Consider the following 26769-nt stretch of genomic DNA (forward strand, 5'->3'; position numbering starts at 1 on the left):
GGAAATGTATCATTAGTCTCTACTTCTGTGAAGTAAAAAAAAAAACTGGCTATGTCAAGTCAAGGCTTTCATTCATTCAACAGATATATTCAAATTGATATTTTAGATGAAGATGTCTCAACTAAAGGTCAAGACAATGTCCCAAACTAAAATTTGTTTCAAAGGGCAAAGAGGAACTCCAGACTCATTTGTTTTTATCAATATTTTGCTGCCCCCGCAGTGCACACGTCCTAATCAGATTCAGTCCGAGCAGAGAAGCCTGACAACAGCTCCCTGATGTGTAATGGTCCCCAGCTCTAGAGTCAAGATAGATTCATGTGACAAACATGGTCTGTTTCCCTCCTCGCTGTCAGTCATCATTTAATTCCAGTTTGGGAAAGTAATGCCAAGCTCAGTTATTTGTTTCCTTAATTAATTGAGATTATGTGATCATAACTAAGATTTTGGCAGCAGTGGCTAGAACAGACTTAATTAATGATGATCAATTATGACCAGGTGGACTTTTTGACAGCTGATTTTTACCTGACAATATGTGTAAAGCCTTTAATTAGATAAATATAGCTAACAAGCTGACCTCACCATCTGCTGTCATTTCTCTTCCTGGGTAGAACATTTCATTCATTGCATATGAAATATTCACCCTGTTTTGTGCAGGCTCGCACAGCCCGCCCTGCACAGAACCTACAGTCCATCCATCAGTATAGGCAGTGGTTGAGTGCCTCTCAACCTATTTGTAGCCTCATGACCAGGAAACAGTTTTCCTGGTGTTCAGTTTCACTAGAAGTGATGGATGATTTTAAGTAAAATATCAAAGTTTACCTAATACTTTCCAAAAAGCACTTCAAAGATGTAATGTATTCAACAATTCTTCCTGCCGCTTTTAAATTATTAGTTTGGTCATTATGTGGAAACAAATTTGAAATGTCCAAGTGGCATGGTGAGGATGTAAACGATTCTATTCTTGCTCCAAACCCAAGTGGGTAAGTTAGGCCCCTTTCCCTTTTGTGCAGTTAATAGACAGCTTCACATCCAAGCGTCCTCAGGCTGGAAGGCTGGCTTTGCTGGGACGGCTGGTGGCAGGCAGCGGTGGTGACATGGTCTAATAATGGCAGAAGTACGAGCGCACACAGCAGAGCTGCCATACCCGACTCCGGTCCTCTTCTGGCCTGAGGTGTTCCTTTCCCCAGCAGTGGGGTGTATGGGTGGGAATGGCTCACAGGTGAGCTCTTCTCCCCTCTGCCCCAGAGTCGCCTACTCTCCCGTACGTGAGCTTGCTCAGAGCTCCTGCAGGATCAGCTGAGGCTCTTTGGCAAGACATGGAAGTTCCCCTTCTCCCTCTGCCTCATCTTGCTTCCCTCCCTCCTCACGGTGTTGTTCCTGTGCTCCCTGAGAAAAGCCCTGCACCCAGATCTCTTTCCCACAGTGTGCTCCCAGACACCAGGCTATACCATATAGTTATGTCACAAGAGCTTGCTTGCAGACAAATATCGGACTTGGTCCAGGCTGAATTTTTGCCTTAAAACTTCACATATCTTTGTGTCTTCCCCAGGGGTAAGAGAGATGGTGGCTTTATCATGCACTTTATTATGGAAGACCATATACTGCTGGCTGTACCTTATCTGGGTTATTCGCCTATATTCTCTCAATGCATACTGTCATATCAGATACAATTAAAACACTCATGCATTCAGTCAAGGATTCTATAAGCTTAAATTGACCTTGGAATGCCTTCTGTCCACATCTTGTCCATTCCTATGGAGTATCCCTCTGTTTTCCCTCTCCTATGATCACCTACTCTAACTCCTAGAAATGCCACTAAGCTATAGTTTTGTTCCTAATATAGTTTCTGTACATATAGTTTGTACAAATAGTGTGCTTTAAGAGTTTGGTTTTGGACAAGCTAAATCTGAGATATTTAATAAATAATCAGAGATAATAAGTAGTCTATTTGACAGAGCAATCTTGGGATGCCTGGGTGGCTCAGTTGGTTAAGTGTCCTACTCTTGATTTCAGCTCAAGTCATGATCTCAGGGTTGTGAGATTGAGCCCTGCGTCGGGCTCCATACTGGGTGTGGAGCTGCCTTAAGATTTTCTCTCTCCCTCTCTCTCTGCCCCTTGCCCCCCCCAGCCCCCACCACAGCTCGTGCTCTCTCTCTCCCCTCCTTAAAAAAAATGATAGAACAATCTTGAACTCAGGAGAAATGTAGGGGTTAGCATAAAACTCCCATATAAAACCATGGGAAAGGAGTGAGGTTATGAGGAGTGAGGGAGAATGGGAAGAGAGAGAAGAGGGTTTAGGATGAGCTTGGAAATTCATTCTAGAGGCATGGCAGAGGATGCAAGGTCTGCAAAGGAGACTAAGAAAGAGCGGCCAGCATGAGAACAAACAAGGAGACTGTTATATTCTGGGTGCCAAAGTGCATCAAGAGGGGCAGAGTGGTCAATTATGGCTTTTTTAAAATAATAGCTTTTTTGAGATACAAGTCACATACCATAAACTTTGCCCTTTTAAAATAAGCAGTTCAGAGATTTGAGCATCCATTACTACTATCTCATTCCAGAATATTTTTATCTTCACAAAATAGAAACCCCATGTCCACTATTAGTCACTCTTTATTTTTCCTTCCCCCAGCCTCTGACAACCACTGATCTCATTTTATCTCTATGAATTTGTGTATTCTGGATATTTCACATAAATAGAATCCTATAATATGTGGTCCTTTGTGAATGACTTCTTTCATTTATGCTTTCAAAATTTATCATATTGTAGCATTATAATTACTTTATTCCTAAATAATAATCTATCACATAGATATACTACATCGTTTCTGTTATTCATCAGTTGATGAACACTTAGGCTGCTTTGCTTTTTGGATATTATGAATAATGCTGCTATGAACGTTGATATATAAGTTTCTGTGTGGATGTATGTTTTCAGTTCTCTTGGGTATATACCTGGGAGTAGAATTGTTGGGTCATCATGTAATTGTATTAACTGTTTGAGGAGCTATCAGACTATTTTCAAGGTGGTTTCACTATTTCACATTCCCACTAGCAGCAATGAGTGAGGGTTCCATTTTCTCCACATCTTCACCAACATTTGATATTATCCATCTTTTTTGATTATGGTTATCCTAGGTGGTATCCAGTGGTATTCCATTGTGGTTTGATTTGCGTTTCTCTGAAAACTAATGATATTGGGTATCTTTTCCTGTGCTTATTGGCCATTTTTAAATTTTCTTTGGAGAACTGTCTGTTGAAATCCTTTGCCAGTTCAACTAGATTATTTGTCTTTTATTATTGAGTTGTAGGAGTTCTTTTTTTTTTTTAAGATTTTATTTATTTATTTGAGAGAGAGAGAATGAGAGACAGAGAGCATGAGAGGGGGTAGGGTCAGAGGGAGAAGCAGGCTCCCCGCTGAGCGGGGAGCCCGATGTGGGACTCGATCCCGGGACTCCAGGATCATGACCTGAGCTGAAGGCAGTCGTTTAACCAACTGAGCCACCCAGGCACCCCTGTAGGAGTTCTTTATATGTTCTGGTTATAGGTCTCTTACCAGATGATTTGCAAATATTTTCTCTCATTCTGTGTCTTTCTGCTTTCTTAGTTGTGCCCTTGGAAGCACAAAAGTGTTAAATTTTAGTGAAGGCCATGTAACCTATGTTTAGTTTTGTTGCTTGTTCTTTTGTTATCACGGTCAACTGTGCTTTGAGTGCTGGGAGAGATGGGGTAAAGTGAAGACAGAGAAATACCCACAGGCTTGGCAACAAGGAAGTCATTTGTGAGCTTGGAAGAAGGTTTATAAAACGTTGGGGTTGGACTCCTGCTGCTGGAGTAAATTGTGAGGGACTAAGAAGACCACCTAAGCCACCTCCTGGTCCTGAGGCACATGGGGTATATAAGAAAGAAAACATCCTCTAGTTGAGAGGGCAGCAACTTGTAGGGGAGGGGTCCTCAGAGGTGTCAGATTTTAGTTAAGGGAGTCAAGGGGCTGTTCAGGAAAGGGGTTAAAGTCATAGAATTGTTGTTGATCAGTATTTGCAAGTTAGAGAACGCACAGAGGAGGGTTAGGAGGCTGACGTATGATTAGTATATTGGACCACTTTGGGGGGAATTCCGGAGTGAATTCTAATTGATCCTTTGTCTTCACACCACTAGAACAAGACTCAAAATCCTGAGGTGATGTATCCAGCTAGAGACCTCTGGCTGCCAGGCAGCAGAGAAAGATGCTAGCGCTCTTGGCCTCTACAGTGGGAGACAGAGTCCTGCCTCCCACCAAAACTACCCACAGTGGAGGCTTCCCCTAACTGAAAATGGGGATTAAATTCTGGGTTTTTATTCCTCTCAAAAGACAAAAGTCTGCTACATAGACTATTTGTTAAATTTTTGTGTCTTTTTAAAAGAATGTTTTAGATAAAATCCTCTGGGCTAGGTGACAGAGATTCAATATCAAGTCAAATTCACATATAAATTATCTGATTTGCTGTCACTTTTAACTGTATGTTTGGTCTAGATGGTTTGAGGTATGAATTCTATCAGCCTAGATTTTTTTTTTTTTTTTAAGTATAATCTTCAGAACTATTTTTAAGGCATCCTATATTCCTAGAGCTAAAGTATTCTCAACACATGCACATCCACACACACAAAGAAGACTCATTGAAAATAATCTTTCCGGTATATGTAAAAATATGCTAAGTGTCTGCTTTGATTTATCCTATTCACTTATGGCTGCTTAGTGCAGTACAAATATCCAACAAGGAGCCCCTGGCAAACATGGCTTAATTTTACTTGCATCAATCTCTAAATTCCACATGTGTTGGTTGGGGTTCAGTTTAAGTTGCTTAAGTACCATGGATGAAATTTGATAGAAGTTTTATTTTTTTCTCCCCACATAATAATCCACGTTCCAGGATGGGTCAATGGCTCGGATCCATGACCAGTAATCTTTGCTCAGAATGTGTGGATTCCATTCCTAGACCCAAGGCCACTGCTACGGTGCTTCCTGTTTCCAACTGGCAGTGAAGGGAAAAGGCTGTGGTCCAGGGTAAGCAGCTTGTCTTTTTATTAGAGCTGCCCCAGATTTTGCATACGTCACTTAGGATCACATCCCATTGGCCTGACTATAGTCACATGGCCACTCTTAGCTACAAGGGGAGTCAAGGAAATGTCTTTGCTCTGAGCCCAGCTAAAATAAATGAGTTCTAGTACTAAAGGAAGGAAATAATGGATCCTAGGTGTGAAGCACTGTCCACCAAATCAGGGAACAGCTAATGTGTGAAAGTCTTAGAGTTTTTCCATGATGACTTCTGTTCTTGTTGCAATGCAGTTTGAAGAGGGATGTCCTATTTAACAAGGACTCTCTTCCTGTTAGGCAGCACATGGGAGGAAAGAGTGTGGGAACTATGTGAGCTGCTAACTCAAGCCTAGCCATGCCCTGGTCTGTGACTTTGAGTAAATGGCTTGACTTTTCTGTGCTTTCATTTCTCCATAAAGATGAGAGGGATGAAAAGTGTCTGTGTTACAGCAAGCACTCACTTATGTTAGTTTGTATTCTAGCAGCCATGGAGGGTAATTAACAGCTTTTGGCCAGTATTTTTTTTTAAGATTTTATTTATTCATCTTTCAGAGAGAGAGCACAAGCAGGGGGAGCGGCAGGCAGAGGGAGAAGCAGGCTCCCTGCTGAGCAAGGAGCCTGATGTGGGACTCGATCCCAGGACCCTGGGATCATGACCCAAGCTGAAGGAGAAGCTTAATTGACTTAGCCACCCAGGTGTCCCTTGACCAATATTTTTAATAGTGAAAATATTCTGAAATTGTTTGTATTGTTCTAATATGGATTGTACTTTTTTTTCAAAGAGCAACCATGACCCAGCTTGATTGGCTTCATCTTCTGTCATGTTTCCAATGTCATCCCTTACTCCTCCCCAAAGTTCCCTTCTGTTCCCAACTCTTTGCTGTTTCCTGTATTGGCTCATTCTGCTTCTTCCTTCCAAAGCCCTAACACACAATTCATGTTCAGAATTTCCTTAAACATTTATCCCAAATCCTGCACCCCGCCCCCGCCGCCCCCAGGCAACTCTTGTCCACTCCTACTGCTCCCATGCTTTGAGCCTCCTGTATTTCTGGATGCTCGTTCTGTCAGCCAGTTGAGGGGACACTCTAGTCTCTCTGGCAGACACTTAATTGCCTCTTGACCAACCATTGCCCTTTTTGCTTGCTGTTAGAAATCCAGTTGTATTCAAGGCAGCAATATGCTTAGCCCCAGGTAAATATGTTTCCTTTTCCTGCCTACATTGCAGCTAGGAAGAGCTATGTGATATGGCTCTGGCTAGTAGAGATGTACTGGTGTCTCTGTAGGACTTCAGGAAAGCTTTTTCTTGTACTAATAAAAGAGGAAGAAATGTTAGTGCCCCTTTTTCTTCCTTTTTTACCATCTGTGTATGTGATGTTTGAAGCTATAGCAGTCATCTTGTGCCCATGAGGCAACACTCAGGAAAAAGAAACCAACTCTACTAAGGAGGATGGTGTAATAGAAATATAGAAAGAGCCCAAGTCCCAATCAGTATCATCAGAAAGCTGAACCCTTATCCCCAATCACCTTACTCTACTTTTCTTATTTTTGCCTTCTCCCCCTACATTTGATAAATCCACCAATGCTACATATATTTCCCATGCTCCCTTCCTATCTCAGGTAAAACTCTGTCCTCTTCAGTTCCACAGTTAATAATATTGGAAGCAGAAAATTATTATTATAATTTACATCTGCTCTACCTCTCCCCTCCAGACATCAGACTTTACCAATTAACCTGGCCTGGTCTGGGGCAGCCCAGAACTCTGCATGGGGCTCTGGAATTATGTCCTCAATGTACCAGCTTCTTGCTCATCTGAGATGTGGTATCCCATAGATGACATGGGCTTCGGAATTGCTCTCCGATACAGATCACTTCTCCTCTTACCTGTTCTAGTCTATTAAAGGGCTCCTGAGTCTTTGGTTAAGCCCAAATCCTCCATGTAAATGTCAGTTGACAGAATTAAGCTGCTCTCTGCTCTCTACCTTAACTCAACGGTAGGATTCTGCTGGGCATTTGCTGCCCCGACCTTAGTCTAGAGGCTGGCATTCTGCTCTTCTTGAGAAGACTTCAGAGAAACCAGCAGAACTGCCTGCTAGGCTCCTGAGCCTTCCTTACCCTCTGGTTGCCCCTTAGAGTTCCCTTGCCCTCCTGTGATGACCCTTTTCTGCTCACCCTGAGCTTGCTGCATGGATATATCATGCCTAAGCCATGACTGGAGATGCCTAGAAGATTTGGGCCTGGTGTTCTTCTTGGTCCAGATTATGCTCAGCTGTTAGTCCCTACTGGCAATCAGCAACTCCAGCTGCAGGTCTGACCTGGTAGGTGGGTCCAGCGCCATGCCAGGCCTGCTTGCCTGGTCTCCTTACCAGAAAGCTGTCACATCTCAGCCATAAACCCTTTGGTAACTTGATAACAGTTCTAGTTACTTGGGGTTTGGGATTTGTCCTTTTCACAATACAGTTGAAGCCCTGAGGGTTAGCGAGTTCTCCTCTTAAAATTAAAAAAAAAACAACAACAACTCTGAAAGGGTATTTATGAACATATAATAGGTGCATAATAATGGTGAATGAATGGATAATGAGTCACTGAGGCCAGGGAAACCCATAGGTCAGAATAACAATAGGGCTTTCTTTTCATAGTCTGTCTTCTGAGCAGCTTCAGGGAGTTTGGCCTGGTTGTAATTGATAAGGAAAATAGGAGTCTTTAATTCTTTCCAGTGCTGTCTTGTCTAATTAACACTACAATTTATAGCCAGTGGTTACATGGAAAAAAAAAAAAAGTTATCTTGGCATTTATGCTATTAATTCCAAATGTGACACAAATGACCCAGACACTGCTCATGGTAGAAAGTACGAAAAAGGCTTAATGTAAAACCCAACCTTTCAGGCCTTTGGTGACTACCTCTGCCCCTCAGGATCCACTCACACCTGACCGGCACCACAACCTACTTTTAACCCATGGGTCTGGTTCACCAGCTGTTGCTTGGATCATTATATTTGATGGGGTTCCCAAGGCCATGGAACTAAGCTTCTCTGGACTTTTTTTTTTTTTTAAACTAGGGAGAGGCAACATTTCCATCTTCTCATTGATGTTTTTAATGGGATGCCAACATTTTGGGGGGTCATTTTTGAAGTGATGACTAGTCAATGAAAAAATGCTATAGCATGAAGAAAAGCATTAGAAAAGGTACAAAAAAATGACAAACGGCCATGTTTATAGTGTGGGTCAGTGAGTGAGCCATAGTAATTACATATATGTTAGTCTACAAATAATGTAACAGCTTAAATAATAAAATGTATGTGTGTGTGTGTATACGTACATGTGCATTTCTCTCTCTCTCTCACACACACACACACACATTCCAGGGAAGACTGCGTCAAGGGTCAGCACAGCTATCTACCTGACAGTGAACATATGATTATATACAGCCCTCTGTTTTGATTTCTGACTTTCACTTCCCCTCCACACAAACCACCCACTCCACTGCAGCCTCTAAACTGCTCATCCCTTAAAACTGCTCAGAAATGATAATCACTAATACCCAACTCTTGGCCCACCATCCTCTCTTTCCAGTTCTCATGCTTCCCACATACCCTTTGGCTTTGTCCAAACCTCCAGTCACCTTCCAAGTCTATCAGAAACCCACAAGTTTTGACTTGCCTTCCTGCCTGACCTAGCCCAGTGGCCTGTCACTTTCCATGTGTCTTTGGGCCCTGGTCCTTCATGCCCTGCTAGTCCTCAACTCGAATGAACCAGGATGAAGGCAACTTTCCCCCTGCCTTCCTGGGAGCTCACGCTTGGCCACTGAATGCTCTTGGAGAAAGTCATAAAGCTGCACCAATTGATGTCATCACAAATTTGTGATCTCCACACTGCCCACTAATACTTAAATGTGTTGAGACTTCACCAACTCCAACAAATTTGGCCAAAACTTGAGAACTATCCTCAGGCCTACTTTATCAGCTCACTGTCCTTACTCTCAGAAAATAATTCTTCTTCCACTACATGAGTAAAACAGGGCACTGGGAGTGAACTCCTTAAAATCCCACTACATCCCTAAAAATGCTGGTTTATATTCAACCCCAGGAGCCCTGGAGGCATAGGCATCCTTCTTCCTGTTCAAGGAAAAATCCCTTTTCTGTCCACTGGATCCCGTTCCCATGCTCAGGAACATCTTCCTCTACCCCATAGACCAACTCTTTTTCTCACAGATGCATTCTATTATTTCTAGTGCAGATAGATCTCTTATATTTGTCCTTCCTCTTTCTCTGTATCTCTGCCTTTCTTCAGGTTGCCTTTAGTGCAAACCCATAGGAATGCCTGGCTGATTCTTCTAGTCCATCCTCCTCACCACTGTCAGTAATCTTATAGCAATCTTTCTAAAATGTAAGTCTTGAACATGCCTTCCTTCCACTTTAAATCCTTTAGAGGCTTCTTACCACGACTAGGAAAAAAGTTCCAACTCCCTGGCATGGTAAATTGTGCACTTCATAACCTGCCTGCCTCCTCAGCAATGTGTCTCTACTCTCTGCCATCTAATGCTCCTGCAGTCAGAACCCTCTTACCATCCCCTAAACATCCCTGGCTCCTGGGTCCTGCCTGTGCAGGTCTCTCTGCCTGGAATGTCTTGTCCCTGTCATTCTTGGTTCTTCCTCAAGTCTTTGATCAAGGGCTACCACTTCTGTGGACCTTCTCTACCCACTTCACCCCATTACCCCTCATCCGAGGTTAAATGCCTTAGCACCACCATAGTATGCTCCTCATGATTCTTTTATACTCCTTATCATGCCTTATTATTTATTTGGCTACTTATCTCTTTATTTACAGAAATAAATTAATCATAAGAAAAATTGAAAATAACACATAAGCAAACCCCCCCCCCAAACCAAACCTATAATCCCCCAGATTTAATCAATACTAACCTTCTGGCATATATTCTAGAATATATTTCTAAGTATATATATATGAGTATATAATTATTTGATAATGAGTTTATACTGTACATGCTATTTTATATCATAAAATGTTTTAGCAGTGTTGTAAATATCTTTCCATGTCAATAAATAGGCACATACATCAAACTTTTTAAAAGCCATTGAGGGTTACAATGTATGGATATTTTATTCCATTCCCTGCTCGTGGCCATTCAGAATATTTTAAACTTTGCATTATTAGAAACAATGTTAAAATGATTATGCATAAATGTACATATTTCTATTAGGGATAGTTTTTGGAATAAGTTTTTATTTTTCTTAAGATTTTATTATTTGAGAGTGCATGAGTTGGGGAAGGGGCAGAGGGAGAAGCAGACTCCCTGCTGAGCAGGGAGCCCAACAAAGGGCTTGATCCCTGGACCCTGAGATCTTGACCTGAGCCAAAGATAGACACTTAACCAACTGAGCCACCCACGTGCCCCTTTATTTTTATTTTTTAAAGATTTATTTATTTGAGAGAGAGAGCTGGGGAAGTGGCAGAGGGAGAGAACCTTTCAAGCAGACTCCCCACTGAGCAAGGAGCTCAACACAGGGCTTGATCCCACAACCCATGAGATGATGACCTGAGCAGAAACCAAGTCAGACGCTTAACTGACTAAGCCACCCAGGTACCCCTGGAATAAGTTTTTAGAAGTACAACTTCTGGGTCAAGAGGAGTGTTGACACATACTTTGCCCAATAGCAGAATCACCTGTGTTTAAATGCTTGTCTATTTCTCTTCCTTCCCATATTAGTCTGGAGCCTCTTTCAAGGTAGAAACATTGTCCTGTTAGTTTCTATGTCCCCAGGACCACATTTGGAGTATTATCCCCTCATATCATAGTCAAGCATGTCATAGATTTCATGCCATTTACCTGATTGCTATTTTCCAAAAATAAGGAAACCCAAAACAGGGCTCCAGGATCATCAGTCCCAGACAAACTTAGTTCCAGTGTTTTCAGGAAAATCAACCTAACAGCATGATAAGCACAGTGTTTGAACCTATGTGTTGAATGGGATATATACCATAGGAAGTCAGCATTTATGGGCTATGCCACTAATTTCGTGATGAATCACTTATTCATGTCCATAATGGCATTTCTTGTGATGTTATTCACCAGCTAATATACATATCTTCATTTTTTCTCAATTAAGAACAAATTCCTGGAACATAGGGACAATTATGTTTCTTTACGTATAAATTTGTGTTCCAAGTAGGCCCTAAATAAATGTTTTTTAATGACCCAAATAAATCTAGTCTTGATAAACTACGAAAGGGAGGGACAGGGGCTTGTTCTGCTAATGTTATCAGCCCCTGATAAAGGGCCAGATAAGAGAATTAGCCACCTCCGCACACTGCTTACAGACAGTTGAAGGTGATGGCTCCATGTCCTGTGTCACTCACGGGTGACGGACAGGGGATAGTCTTGGCTGAGGCAGCCAGTGGACGTAGCTAACCGGTAAGAGGCCAAAGACCATTTCAGCGCCTCAACTAAATGCACTTTTGCTGTTGCCACCCAGCCCCCACCCTTCACCCGCGCATTCCTTTCCTCACTGTGTTTCTAATATTTTATGTATCTAACTTGAACAAATTGTCCGAATAACATGCAGCCTTCTACCTGGTTAAAGAATGTAGGAATATTCTTTAAAAGCCAGTAACAGGAATACGGAAGAAAAGAAAATGAGTCTCTGGGAGCCATTACCCACTCCTCAGCTTGTTCAGGTTCTGTCGATTTGAATTCTACAGCAATCAAACACTCAAGGCTCAAGGTTCAAAATGAACTCCAGGACTTTAGCCTTAAAAAGTTTGTGAAATCACAGCTAAGCATGGTGGAGGTAGAGAAGGAGGAGTAAAACAGGTTGAAATGTACTAAATTACAAAAAATGATTAAGTAATTGCATCCTACTAAATACTGGAGGCCAAGGTGGTAACTGCTCCACTCATTCCTCTAAAATGGTTTGACTCTTGCATCGAAGAGTATCACTCTAGTTTCTGTAATTGTCCCATCTCATTTCCTCGAGTACTGGATGGCCCTGGGCCCCAGTCCCCCACCCACACCATGCACCAGCCAGAGGTGGGGCTGCTGCCTCTACTTCTTTTCTTCTGCTTCTCAGACTTGGGGGTTTCATAAAACAGGACAAGGGTGGGGGGGAAGGGGAGGCGGGAGAGAGGTATAAGGTTGTTTTACTTGTGCAAGTAAAGATCCTAGAGATGGGGATGCTTGGGTGGCTCAGCTGTTAAGCGTCTGCCTTTAGCTCAGGTCACGATCCCAGGTTCCTGGGATCGAGTCCCACTTCAGGCTCCCTACTCTGTGGGGAGTCTGCTTCTCTCTCTCCCTGCTCATGTTCTCTCTCTCTCTAATAAATAAATAAAATATTTTTTAAAAATTAAAAAAAAAAAGATACTTGGGATGACTTTGGCATTCACTATCCCTAACTGTACAAAAACACAGAACATGGCAACACCCTCAAAGAGAGTAAATTTCTCCCCAAGTTCGGACAGTGGGAAATCTAAGCCAACGTAGATAACTATATCTTCTTGTTCTTGTTTCTCTTTTCACAAAAAATGTGCAAGAAAACTTTCTAACAGAGCAATGTTGGCATTCAGGAAAACCCCTCCGTCTATGCCTGCACATTTTCCACTTTCTCCAAGCACACACCTCGAAGCATTGTCCTTCTGTTTCTAGTCTGTTGTTCTGGGTCTCTGGCTCCTCTCCCCAAGCACTTGGCCTCCTCTGCTTACACTCATCCTTTTCTTTCTCTGATTCTTCCTCCTGTTATCCTTTTTCTTTGACCCCATGGAGCTGTGTCATTCCATTGTGAACCAACCCCCTTTTCTTACCTCTTAGCTCTATTTCTCCCCACTCCATCATATCCCATCCCCACTGGTCCTAGTTATAGTCCATTCCCAGGGACCCCAGAGCTACTAAGGGGAGGAAGCCTCTACTCCTTGGGGTGGGAGGATCAGTCCACCCCATTCAGTTCTGAGAAGATTAGCAAAGTTTACCAGGTCCATGCCTTCTTGCCCAGGATTTTCCCACTTTTAGAAAATACTCTGAGTTGGCTGTTCCTTGGCTTTCTTATCTCTCTCTCTTTTTTTTAAATTATGAATAATAATGTTATAAATTGAAAAACTAAAAATAAAGACAAATTGTCATCCATAACTTCACTACTTAAAACAACTTTTATCAGTTTGATATATTGCTAAAAAGTATGCACTTAAAAAAATGTTCCGTTGGTGGGAATGTGAATTGGTGCAGCCACTGTGGAAAACAGTATGGAGGTTCCTCAAGAAACTTAAAAATAGGAATGCCGTACAATCTGGTAACTCCACTACTGGGTATTTACCCAAAGAAAGCAAAAACAATAATTTGAAAAGATACATGCACCCCTATGTTCATTGCAGCATTATTTATAATAGCCAAGATATGGAAGCAGCCTAGGTGCCAATCCAAAGATGAATGGTTAAAGCTGATGTGTTATCTATACACAATGTAGTATTATTCAGCCATAAAAAAAGAGAGATCTTACCATTTACGACAATATGGATGGACCCAGAGGGTGTATTGCTAAGTGAAATAAGTCAGACAGAGATAAATACCATCTGATTTCACTTATATGTGGAAACTAAAAAACAAAGCAAAAAAAGAAACAGACCCATAAATACATAGAACAAACTGATGGTTGCCAGAGGGGAGGGGCATGGGGCGGATGGGCACAAAGGAGTGAAGAGAAGAGGGAGACATAGGCATCCAGTTATGGAATGAATAAGTTATGGGAATAAAAGGTACAGCATAGGGGATACAGTCCACCATATTGTAATAGGTTGTATTGTACCAGATGGTGGCTATTCTTGTGAACACAGCATAACAGAGAGAGAGAGTGAATCACTGGGTTGCATACCTGAAACTAATGTAACATTGTCAACTATATTCCAATTTATTTGTAACTATATTTCAATTTTAAAAAATTAAAAAAGTGAGTTCCTGTAATCAGAGTGTGCCTATATTTTTAAATCTTTTTTTTTTTTCCATTTCGTGCATTCTTAGGGTTTTTTCTTTGTCACCAGTCTTCAAAAATATTTTAAAAAGTAGTGCATACCATTGCATTGATTGGATGTGTTCTATTTTATGTAACCGTCTCTGTACTAGTATTTCTATGACTTGATATTTTTGCCTGCTGTTTCTCCATATTTGCATGTCCCATTTTGAAATATTTTTTTAGCATAGATTTCCAGTAATGAAGTTATGGCTCAAAGGACATGACCATTTTTTAGACTCTGGATCCATATTAACAAATTGTATTTGAAAAGTTTATCCTAATTTAGTGCCCCCAGCTGTATCAATGGACACAACTTTGACCATATCCTTCCCAGAATTGAGTGCTATCATTTTATACACGTAGCTAATTCCATAAGGAGCAAATGTTACTTTATTGTTTTATTTTTCTTCGATTAGTTGTTTTGATAATTTCCCATGCTCGTTTACCCCTCACTTTTATAAATTACCTATTTATTTGCCTGTTAATGTATTTTCTCCTTTCCTTTCCGATACTTGCGCTTCTTAACAGTGTCTTTATTATTTTTTTTAAAATCAGTATTATGAATTCTTTATAATAACATTGTCAGACTTAGTGCAGATTTTTTTTTTAAGATTTTATCTTTTTTTATTTGACAGAGAGAGAGACACAGCGAGAGAGGGAACACAAGCAGGGGGAGTGGGAGAGGGAGAAGCAGGCTTCATGCTGAGCGGGGAGCCCGATGCGAGGCTCGATCCCAGGACCCTGGGATCATGACCTGAGCCGAAGGCAGACGCTTAACGACTGAGCCACCCAGGCGCCCCTTTTAAAAAGATTTTATTTATTTATTTGACAGAGAGAGAGCACAAGTAGGCAGAAAGGCAGGCAGAGGGAGAGGGAGAAGCAGGCTCCCTGCTGAGCAGGGAGCCCGATGCGGGGCTCGATCCCAAGACCCTGGGATCATGACCTGAGCCGAAGGCAGACGCTTAACAACTGAGCCACCCAGGTGCCCCTGCAAATGTTTTTTTGTCTGTTCTTCTGTCTTGACTATATTTTTCTTTGACTTACTTACCTAAGTTTTGAAATTTACTACTGTGAAGTCAGTCAACTTTTTGTATATTCTTGGGCTTAGAAAGTTGCCTTACCAAAAGGAATAAAAAGGTGAGAAAGACGGAAAAGGAAAGTTCTCCGGCTGTCTGGGGTTAGTGTTTAGTTCTGTTTGTTTTTGCTTTCAGGCCCAGGCATCAGATCACTGTGATAAATGGGGTCAAAGGTCACCACCAGATTCCCTCTCACTTCCTCATGGGTAAGGAAGGGTTTGGAGGAGGAGGATAAGTCGGGATCAGCTCTTGGGTGGGGAGCTTGATCCTGATGAGAACTTCTCTTCCCCTGGGCTGGGAATAAGGATTCAGGTAGGTTGTGGGTGGTCAGGCAAGACTTTGAACTACCATGAGGGGAAGGACAATGGGTGTAACAGGAGATCCCCCCACCCAAACTTCTTTGCTATCCACCTGAAGCCCACTTAACACTGTGTATTTACTGGTTTCTTTCCCCTCTTGGAGGGAAATAACCTGGGACTGTTGACTGTTGTTCTCAAGTAAGTTACACCCAGACCTATGTGTGCTTTTAACAGAATGAACAAACCCACATAACAGACACAACAGGAACCTTAAAGTGGTAAGAGTTGCAGAGAGCTTTCAGGATCCTGTCTAAAAATTGTTGCCGTTGGCTGCTTGGTGCTGCCCCGGAAGAACAAAGAGGAGCTGGGGCTCGAAACTTATTGCAAATGACTTAATGAACGTGCTTAAAATGCGTTTGTGTTCCTGCCAATCATTTCTGCTCCAGGAAGAGTTTCAGATGGGTCCAGAAACTCTTCCCCTTCACTTCCTGCTACCTGCCGCCTGCTACCTGCCCTTTAAGTAAACGTCTACCTGGTTGCAAACTCCATATGGGCTTCTCAAAGAGTTCTAGATCCTCATCAGCAATGTCCTAGAAAGGAGGGGAAAAAATCAGCCAGGGAACATGAAACCAGTGTGGTGGTATCTGAATGTTTTAGAATACGTTTTTTTCAGTCTCTTAAAAATGTATCACAGTCATATATGTATATAATTCTACAAAGCCACTGTGAAAGGAGATGGTATTTCTGTTTCCAGCCATAGTCACTCCCCAGAGACAATTGTTTCAATTTTAAAAGTTATTTCTTAATGTTTGCCCTGACATCTCTAAATAAGAAAGTATCTTAAATTGCTATCTTTTGACTGTCTTTATTTTATTTTTTTTGCCTTTCTTCAAAATTTTTTTATATATATATAATTTTTTAAATTATGTTATGTTAATCACCATACATTACATCATTAGTTTTTGATGTAGTGTTCCATGATTCATTGTTTGTGCATAATACCCAGTGCTCCATTCAATACGTGCCCTCTTTAATACCCATCACCAGGCTAACCCATCCCCCCACCCCCCTCCCCTCTAGAACCCTCAGTTTGTTTCTCAGAGTCCATAGTCTCTCATGGTTCGTCTCCCCCTCTAATTTCCCCCCCTTCATTTTTCCCTTCCTGCTATCTTCTTCTTTTTTTTTTTTTTTAACATATAATGTATTCTTTGTTTCAGGGGTACAGGTCTGTGATTCAACAGTCTTACACAATTCACAGCGCTCACCATAGCACACACCCTCCCCAACGTCTATCACCCAGCCAACCCATCCCTCCTATTTTTTTGACTGTCTTTAAAATTTAAGCATATTCTATTACAGGGATCAAGGGCAGGCTGCCCAAAATGTGCTACTTTGGCATATTGAGTTCCTTAAATAAAATTTATTTAAGAGACAGTGAGAAGGACATTCAGACCCTCCTCTGTTCCCCTGAAAGCCGCAAATAAATCTCCCATATGAAAGGTACCTTTCCTGTACCAGGAGTTAAAGAGACATCCTTATCACCAAAGATAGGAAATTTAGAGCCAAGAAGGCTGTATAAACCACCCTTGTTCCTTTTTACTAATTTACTACTGCAGCCCAAATTCCATTTAGAATTCCTTACTAATTGAAGGTTCCAAAGTTAAGTTTTCTTTGTCCTGTCAATTCCTTATGGATTTATGGTCTCTGTCTAAAACGTATAAAGGCTGCCTGCATTGGACATTCTTTAGGTCTCAATTGCATAATTGGGCTTCCATGCTCATGTAATAAAACTGGTTTATTTTCTCCTGTTAATCTATCTCATGTAAATTTAATTCTTAGCCCAGCTAGAAGAACTCTGGAGCAGGAAAAATTTCTTCCTCCCCTTCACTTGACACAGCAGAATAAACTTCTACTGGACATTGGCTCTGAAGATTCAGCAGCTTTGAGATCTTGGGACCTATGACATAAAACCAGAAGGTAAGACTTCTTATGTCAGCCTCCTGAAATCTCTGTCTGTGGGGTCAGATGGAGTGAGAAGGGTGAGATTTTTATTCTCTCTAAACTTAGCAGATAAAGTATTGGAACTAGTTCCTAGGGCTTAGGGACTCTTGGTAAAAATTTGGTAGAGTACCCTTGGGTTACTGATCCATTTCCTCCCAGAGATGGTCTTTGTTTTTCTTTGCTTGTCTTTTATGCCATTTGTCATTAAAACAAAAACAAAAACAAAACCAAACCCACCATAGGGCAGAATGCAGGCATGGACCCTATAAGCCAACTGTTCAGACTGGCTTCACAGACAAGTGGATTCAATGATTCTCATCAGACCAGTGTCTATTTAGACAAACTTTGTTGTGGGCTAATGTGCATATGAGGTAAAGGCTATTGCTATGGAATGTGTTGGAAGCTAAAGCTACAGAGTTGGTGGGCATGAGTCGAGCACTTAAAAGCTGTTAGAGCATTCACCACCTGACCCAAAGGCTCCCGTGTTAGGATAAGTTGGTCACGGAATGGATTAGATTGACACTAGGTCACCCGGAAACCTCAAAAAAAAAAAGTCCTGTGCGATGAAATACACTATAAAACACACAATCTCTAACCCTGTGGCACATCCCTCCTAGGTATTAGCATGGCTCCAAAAGATCCAAGGCTGAGCTAAAGTTGTTAATGTGTACATAAGAGAAATAGGATGAGGTTTTTCCTTTTTGTCTTGTTCTGTGTCAAAGAGCTTGACTTTGTGATTAGTGAGAGTATTCCCTGTGGTCTTCACCATTGGGGAGGGTGCCCTTACCGGGATGCACCTTGGTGGCCAGTCAACTAGAATGGGGATCTGAGACATATATTATTATGCAGCACTCTCTTTGTCCAGCCCTGCCAGCACTCAGGAATCTGTTATAAGAGGTCCCAGCCCACAAGGGACCTTTGTTGTCTCAACCTTTGTTGCTTATTAGTGCTGCAAGTCCCATTCCAGTACTGCCTGCCTAGTGTCACAGATTAGCTAGTCTGTGCCTGGAGGCGTCTCCCATTTGTGGGAGACTGGAGATTCCATATATTCTCACCACTTGTGCAACGGTGGTCTTTGCTCTCTTACACTATTTTTGGGAGTAAACTTTTGGATCATAGAGAAAATGATGTTTTACGCTTCATGTAGACTTAATTCTTAGCCCAGCTAGAACAGAACAGAACCTTGGACTAAGGAAAATTTCTTCCTCCCCTTCACTACTGACATTCTGTTATAGAAGATGAGAATTTATTTTATTCTCTGTGAATACAAATTCCTTCCTCACCCTTGTCCTTCCAGTCTAATTATATTATAATTTGGAATTAGATCAATATATGTTTGTTTTACGTTTCCATGACTATGTAAATATTATAGGTAGTTGACCCACACAGTGTACTATATAATTACATTTACTTTTACAAAATTTTTTTGTTCTCTGGAATTAACGTCATGGTTTTTTTTTTTTTCCCACTTGCATAGCTTTCTAGAGACCCGTGTCGTGCATCTCTCAACACTAAGGACTTATTCTTCACTAAAGTTCAAACACACCAGACTTTTTATTAGCCTCATCTTCTTGGGAACAGTTCACTCAGGAGACTATGGTGTTGACTACAGTTCTTCAGGTCATTGTCCTCACTTCTAGGTTTTGGATTCCTTCACTGATTGTGAATGACGGGGGTAAACTCTGGATAAGTGAGGTTGTACTTGTGTAGAGAATGCTAAGGGTTTTCTAACGTTTGATACAGAGGATTTTCCTAGCAATCTCTTCTCTGGGATGAAGAATTTTCAGTAGGTGCCGTGTGAGTATCAGCATTAGCTTGTTACTTTTCTGTCTTCTCATCTCTCTTTTTCATTTCCTTTGTAAGGATATCAATTTCCTTAGCACAAGATTCTGTAAAAGACTTATTAACATTTTCTCAAATTTTGGGTAAGGCAGCAATATTTTCTTCCCACATAGCACAAAATACTGCATCAATAGCCAGTTTTGGAAAGATATTGCTGGTGGCATTAAGATTGGCACAACACTTTTGGGAATAGATTTGCCAATATACAAAAGAATGATAAAAATCATCATTCCTCTGCCTTTGCAATTTCAGTGTAGGAATACATTGTAAGGCAATAATCCGAACATGGGCAAAGTTGTATGTAAGAAGAGTCAAAGTGGTGTTATTTGTAGGAGCAAGACCTTGGAAACAATATAATGTCAATTAACAGGGGAATGGCTCAATGAATTAGGGAATATATACTTTGCCTTTACATATATGTTATATGCAAATACATACTACAAATAAAGATAAAATAATGATAATTTGTCCAGGTTTACTGTGATTATAACTATATAAAACATACACATTGAGAACTGAAACTACCCCATACAGCTGTTGTTTGCATGAATAGGACTCCATATTCCAATGATCATAAGTGTGTTTACTCTACAATGCATCTCTTGGAGAGGCAAATAACTTTATTGTTCATAATAGGAACTTCTCAACAGATCTTATCAAATTATCAGAAAGCATCAACTGACAGTTATAGCCTAAGACCCTCAACCCAACATTCTCGCCTTGCTATTTCCATCAAATCCGAACAATTATATCATGACGTTTACCCAGTCTTAATGCCTGTTCATTGAAAGTAAGTCCCACCTTAAACAAAACTCCAAAATTTCCATAAAATCGGATCTTGCCCTTCCCTCCCTGAGACATGACCAAAGCTCTATAGAGGTGTGGCGCTCTCACTAGTGGCAATGAGTCAGCCCTGTATTATACTTAGGGAACCACACTCAGCAATGTAGAAAAACTGTGCAATAAATATATGTAGAAACAAACTGAAAGGGATGTGTAAAAATAATAGTTATGTTAGGGGATTGGAATTTGGTCAATTTTTCAAGTCTTTTTTATGATATTCTTATGTAATGAGGGCAAGGCTTATTTCAATCAGTAAGAATTCATTTTGGTATGGCCACATTTTAATATGTAAAGATCAAATAAAGGCAAAGCTGTGCAACTTGTTATTCTCTTCGTTGTGTTTTGTAGAACAATCAATAACAATTTAGAGAGAAGACTACTTAGGTAGGAAGCAGAGCTATTCATATTGTAATTACGCTTGTAGAATCGAAATACTTACGGGCTCTGTTGTAATGAAAATGATCCAAATGCTCTAAAATCACTTAGTTAATGTTGAGAAACAATCAGGAGGACATTGACTATGGCCTTTAAATGGGTTTTGGTAGTTAATGGGATGGAGGCTTCAGACAATGGCTTGCTTAGCATTGAGTTACATAAAATGTTGTAAATCTAACACAGCATAGACACATCTCACAAAATTAAACGCCAGCTTCTGTTAACGGAAATCTTGTAGTCGATGGGTTTTCCAGTGTTTGTTTCCCATCTTTTTATGAAAATCAGGGAGAAAAGCTGGCCTGCGTGCGGGTAGAGTTTGTCAGAGCTGACAAAGGCAGTTTCCTTTGTATGCCTGGCAGTTATCTGTCTTGTGTCAAGTTTTCCAATGTAAACAAACCTGGATGGTTTTCGTATTTTTTTGAGAGAGCGTGCGCACACGCACACCAACATGGCCCAACGGGGGTGGGGGTGGGGGTGGGGGGGGTGGGGAGGGCTGGATCTCAGGACGCCAAGACCATGACCTGAGCCGAAACCAAGAGTTGGACGCTCAACTGACTGAGCCACCCAGGCGCCCCAATGGCTTGACTTTTTAAAACAGCTCTGGTTAGGTTAATTAACAATCCACTGCCCAAGTAAATCTTACTTCTCTACTGGTAGTAACCAATAGCATTACCTTTTCAACTTTTTTTCTCTAAGGCATAGATAAGCTTTGTTGGGAGAAGTGCCATCAACCAAGGCAAGACAACACCAAAACAGGATCTATCAACAAAGGAGTCTAACAATTTCACTAAGATATGACCAAGAGATTTATGCAGCTTCTGTTCCAGGTAAAGACACACTGATAACAGGAATAAAGACAGTTATATTAAGATTAATCAGGTAATTTTATTAAATATTTACCATTCAGCAGCAACCAACATGAACATCTGAGCTAAAACAGAATCTTTTGAAATGTTCTATATAGCTGCTTCAGAAATACACACACATGATAAATTGAACTCTTCATTGCCAAAAAACTTTTTAAAAAAAATGGCGTCAAGAGCAAATAACACTGATTTATACAGTGCCCAAGCACTAGTCAACAATCTATTAAATTACAAAGGAAAAGGAAATCAAAGAAGCTTTGTTACCTTATGCATGTCAACTTATTTAAATGGAAGGCTTTACTTCTTTAAAGCAACAGGAATATGGAGCTTCCTATGTGCGTGTGTGTATATTTTTAAGAATGTGATTACAAACACTAAGTGTTATCATCAAAAGCAGAAGCTAGTTCCAGAAATTTCCGGCTGCAAAACTTGTAAGATACAAAGCTAAAATTCATATGTTCCTTTTCTCAATAATGAATACGTCCACTAAACATAAATATTTTAACATATATTAATTTTTCTGACATTCAAAATTGTAAAGTCAATATGGCAGAATTATTGTTAAAAGCACATATGTACAAATATTCTTTTTCCATACATAAAGTATTTGGCATAATTATAACAATCATACTGCATCCACAACTGTTTGCTTTTATTCTTACTTTTTTTTTTACACATAATGGTATCTCTTATTAAAATTAACCAGTTATGTACAAAAATACTTGAACATTTATTATAGAAAACCTCTGTAACCAGCCTCAACAGCGTATACCTGCTGAATGGTTTCATTAAGAGAATATAAAAAGTGGTCACTGCCTTCCAGGTAAGCTATCAACAAAAACAAACACTTAAGGTTAAACTAAAATGAGCTTCCCAACAAAAGAGGGAAAATATTTAACAGTATGATTTAAAATACAGTTCATATTTATTGTCAATTGAGTGTTATAAACAGTAAAAGAAAAAAACAAAGATACAAAATACATTACTACATACAAGGTGCTTTTTTTCCCCTCTTCCGCAACTGAAGCATTAGCATCCCTCTCTAGATCTGAGATGCTGCGTAGCAATACTCAAGCCAGAGGGGTCTACGGCCATCTTACCCTTCAAAAAACAGGATCAGCTAAGAAGCCAAGCTCGGTAGGAGCTTGGAGAGTTGTGAAGAATTTTCTATTTGGTGCAGGATTGAAAGTTAATGCCCTTACCTTTTGAAAGTCCTTTTGCCATTTAATCATGCTAATATATTTTCTCTAAGGTTTTTTTTTCTTCATTTACGCTATTGATTTAATACTGTCCTGTATTGATTCCTGAATTCTTGTTAATGGGACACATTAATTTGTGCCTATTTAACACGTGAACATCTGCTCTTCTTCAATGACAAATGCTGCAGAGGAAACTATTAAGTACGGAAGCACAAGATTCAAGTAAACATTTCTCCCGGGGTCTTTTGCTTAGTCTAGCCGACTGGAACTCTGAAAATAAATTGCACCTTGAAAAGAAATACAGTAGATACCATGACGTCAGGGTACTAAAGGATTTACCAACTGATTCACAAAGTAGAGTTTTAAGAAAGTAGACAGTGGTCAAATGTCAAAAGCAACCTTAAAGAATTATTTTGTTTCAAGAACAAAATAACTTGCAGTCCTAATCCTTGCAACCCCTTAAGTATATTGTCTAAGTTAGCCTGCTTTAACTTGTAATTCTGCTGATGTGCACTGATCAGTCTGTTCACGGAAAGAGCCAGAAATCTCCCCTTATTTACAGAAGTCTTCTAAAGTAAGGACCATTGTGTTAGGCTGTGCGTTGACTTAGTAAGCTTTCTCGGAGTATCAAGTATTCAGTAAAAAGTATACAACAACATCACGTGCCATATTGTTCGACAATATCCTATTGGTTTTAAGATGAAACTATATAAAAAAGGTGAACGTAAAAAGATACAAAAGAAGTCTTTAACACTATTTACCACTTTCAAACGAAGAGACATTGTAAGGAAAGTCAGCCATACTTCATGTAACGTCTGGCGCTTGAGATCAGTAACTTAATATTGTGCAACATATTAATAAGCAAGTTTTAATTCCATTCATTGAAAGACAAATCTGAGTAAGTTATTAAAGTGCCTACACTAAACGTCTCCTCGTCATACTGCCTGCCTATCCTCTTGTAAACGGCCGGCACTCGTCGTCGCCGGGGACCTGCAAAAGGACTCATAACTGCGAGACCTTGCGGGGCAGGGGCCTGGGCCGCGGGCCGGGCTCAGTCCTCCGGGTCCCGTTCTCCAGGTGGCCGGGCCGCGCCGCCAGCGGCTTGGGGGGCAGCGCGGGCGGCTCGGCCGTGACCGGGATGGAGAGGCTGTGAGGTAGCGGGACGGGCCGCCGCAGAGTCCGCTCGTACACGCTGTAGGGCGGCGGCGTTTTGCTCTCCTTGCGCCCGGGCTCGTCCGGCCCGCTGTAGCTCGGCCCCGGCCCCGGCGCTGGCGCCAACTGTTCGTTCACCTGATTTTCGAAGCCTGAGGTTTCCGAGGTGCTACACCGGCTGAGAGAAGAAATCCCACTGCTGTAGCTGCCTGACAGGACGGGCGAGTTGGAGATCAGGCCTGGGGAGTGGTACTCCACCGGAGAGGGGGTGAAAGACTGCACGGAGCCCTGCTGGAAGGGAAGGGGGCGGGGGGAGAAAAGCCGGAGGGGAAGGAGACACGGCGGAGTCATCAACACTGTCCCGGGCTGCACGTGAACCTCCCAGATCCATGAACTCAAGCCCTCATCCCTGCTGCTTGGAATGGGACTGTATCTGGAGCCAGGGCCTTGAAAGAGGGGGGTACCTTAAAGGGAGGCCTTTCGGGTGGGCCCTCATCTGATCTGACCTTATAGGAAGAAATTTGGGTACAGAGGCACCAAAGGTGGGCAAAGACCCTGTTAAGGCAGAGGGAGAAGGCGGCCATCTGCAAGGCAAGGAGAGGGGCCGCGGGAGAAACCCAGTCTCCCGACACCTTGTTTTTGGATCCTGTAGCCTCCAGAACTGTGCGAAAATCCATTTCTGTTGTGGAAGCCACCCAAACTGTGGTGCTGGCTGGACTAATGCAAACACCCAGCGTCAGACTGGAGGCCGTGTCTTTCTCCGCAGCAAGACGGACCTCAGGCATTCACCTGCCTTTCACTCCGTTTACCTCGCTGCCCATTTTACTCCTTATTTTCAGCACAAAACGAGGCTAGCAGTAATCAGGAAGAAGATTCAGAGGTATATAATTAGTCCCATCATTTGAGAGGGAACCGGCAGAAACAACAACAGACAGCCTTGGGAGTGCCATTTCCCCCTTCTAGTTCAGCAGGGATGGGCTCAGAACTGGAGGACAGGAGCCAGGGCAGTCTAACAGGGGTGTGTGTGGGGGGGTGTCTCCTACCAAAGACCTCAGGAGGAGGAGTGAGGCACCCTAGGCTTGCACTAAAGTTCTCTCCCATTCCGGTGAGCCGAAGAAGCGGCACATGGGCAGCTCTCAGGCTCTAGACTGAAATGGGACCGGTTTCATCTGGCATGTTTTTTAAAAACCTGACTTGGTTACTAAGTTTTTAAAATAGGAAGATTTCTCATAAAACCCCAGATTTTTGGCATTTGATAAAAAAACAAGAAGTTCTATCAACAAGGGCTTCCTTTCTCTTAATGGAGACAATCTTTTGAAACTGAGCAGGGCCTTTCCCCTGGAGATGGGGCATGAATTCTCCAGCTTCCTTGGCTCATGCACGTTAGCTGTCTATTCAGTTGGCATCTGAGTTTGCTACTTCCCTGACTGGCATCCTATGGAAAAGGAGCCCTAAGTGATGCTCCATGTGAGGAGGGTTCTACTGGGAAATGTCGCATCCTATGTACTCCTTGAGTGCATTCAAAGCAGAGTAGCATGTTACAGTCTTAATGATCAAGAAAATGAAAGGACGTTGCAGCCCAGGGTTTTCTAAACTTACCTGAGTACAGACCATTTTTTCATTTATCATGATGACCTATAAAACTACGTTCTATGGCACACATTTTGTGAAAGGTTATCCTAGACTAACTCTACCTTGGTCTCTCTTTTTAAACAAAATAATGCTGGGAAACACAAATAAATTCATTTAGCAGGAGCCTAAAATTCAGCGTCGCCAATTAAGAGAGCCAAATTCACTACTGTTCACTGTGAACAGTTAGACCGCAAGCTTAAAATAAGGCAGGTAAGCTCAGTCTTCTCCACAGGATTAACTCCATCATTTAACTGCTGAAAAAACAAAGTTAAGGCAATAAACTGCATCCTAGGCCTAGCAAAGCTCGTAACTTGGTAGCAGTGTGCCCTCTAATGTAATGCAGGAGTCATAACAGAAATATTCCATTCATTTTCTCTCCAGGCCCCATTTGTATAGATATGCCTATAGGGCTACACCTGGCCAGTTAGAACATCACCAGCTCTGCAGAGAGAGAAAGTATATACCACCTTGCTAAATGGGACTGTTTGGTAGCTACTTGAATATTTTTATCCCTTCAGTTCTTTTTACAGAATCAATCTCTAAGACTTACTACTCTGCAAAATCAAGCTGGAAAATGCAGATGGTAATTGCATAGCAATATGTGGGAGCTCCTTGCGAGTAAGGCTAAATGTAAGATGTGGAAACATCATGTTGCTTCCTTTCCCATCACATCAACGTGACAGTCTATGGCTTCTAGAACGAATGCAGTCACGTGTACGTTATGATTAACAGCTGCATTGCAGAATGACAGAAAAACTAGCAAATAATTTGCACTCTCCAGCAAATTTCTGCATCAGAAACGTTGGCAATGCATATGAAATCATACTTCTTTGCAATTTTCTCCATTTTGGGGCTTTTGTTTTCCAGATTCTCAGTTTCTATCAGCAACTATCCTTAGCAACACAGATGCATCGGATCATGACCTGCCCCTATGTGTTTTTAGAAGCTAATTTGTCTTTTTCACATTAGCTAGAAATACCTCCTCAACAAAAAGGACACGGAGCATGTAAATCCTCACTCAGATACAAAATCATTCTTTTAACACTCACTTGAACCCCATATTTGCCTCTGGTACAGCAGCTCTGAACACCAATGCCTATAGGTACTGACAATCCTTGCAGCCAGTCTGATTCAATTTGGATAGAGACTAAATATTATTCTTTACCTTCATGAGGGATTTTGTATGTTTAGAGATGTTAAATAGTTTATGTCTACCTATCAATTTAAACGTCTCACCTTTAAAGCTTTTCAATTTGTTTCCTAGAAAAATTTTAATTCATTTTACTGTCGTATTTTTCATGATCAAGTATATATCTCTAATGTAAATGAAAATGTTGG

At 41.3% G+C, this 26769-nt stretch overlaps 1 protein-coding gene across 1 annotated transcript in view; it reads right to left on the bottom strand.

The window, feature by feature from the left end:
* Nucleotides 1-21453: 21453 nt before the first annotated feature.
* The window catches only part of DOCK4 (dedicator of cytokinesis 4), a 426479-nt gene continuing 421163 nt past the window's right edge, over nt 21454-26769 (bottom strand). The window contains exon 53 of the mRNA XM_044920179.1: nt 21454-24087. Within this exon, the coding sequence (XP_044776114.1) occupies nt 23650-24087 (438 nt within the window). The 3' untranslated portion in view covers nt 21454-23649. The remainder of the gene's footprint in view (nt 24088-26769) is intronic.

This window comes from Neomonachus schauinslandi, chromosome 12 (assembly GCF_002201575.2).
Source record: "Neomonachus schauinslandi chromosome 12, ASM220157v2, whole genome shotgun sequence".
NCBI lineage: Eukaryota > Metazoa > Chordata > Mammalia > Carnivora > Phocidae > Neomonachus > Neomonachus schauinslandi.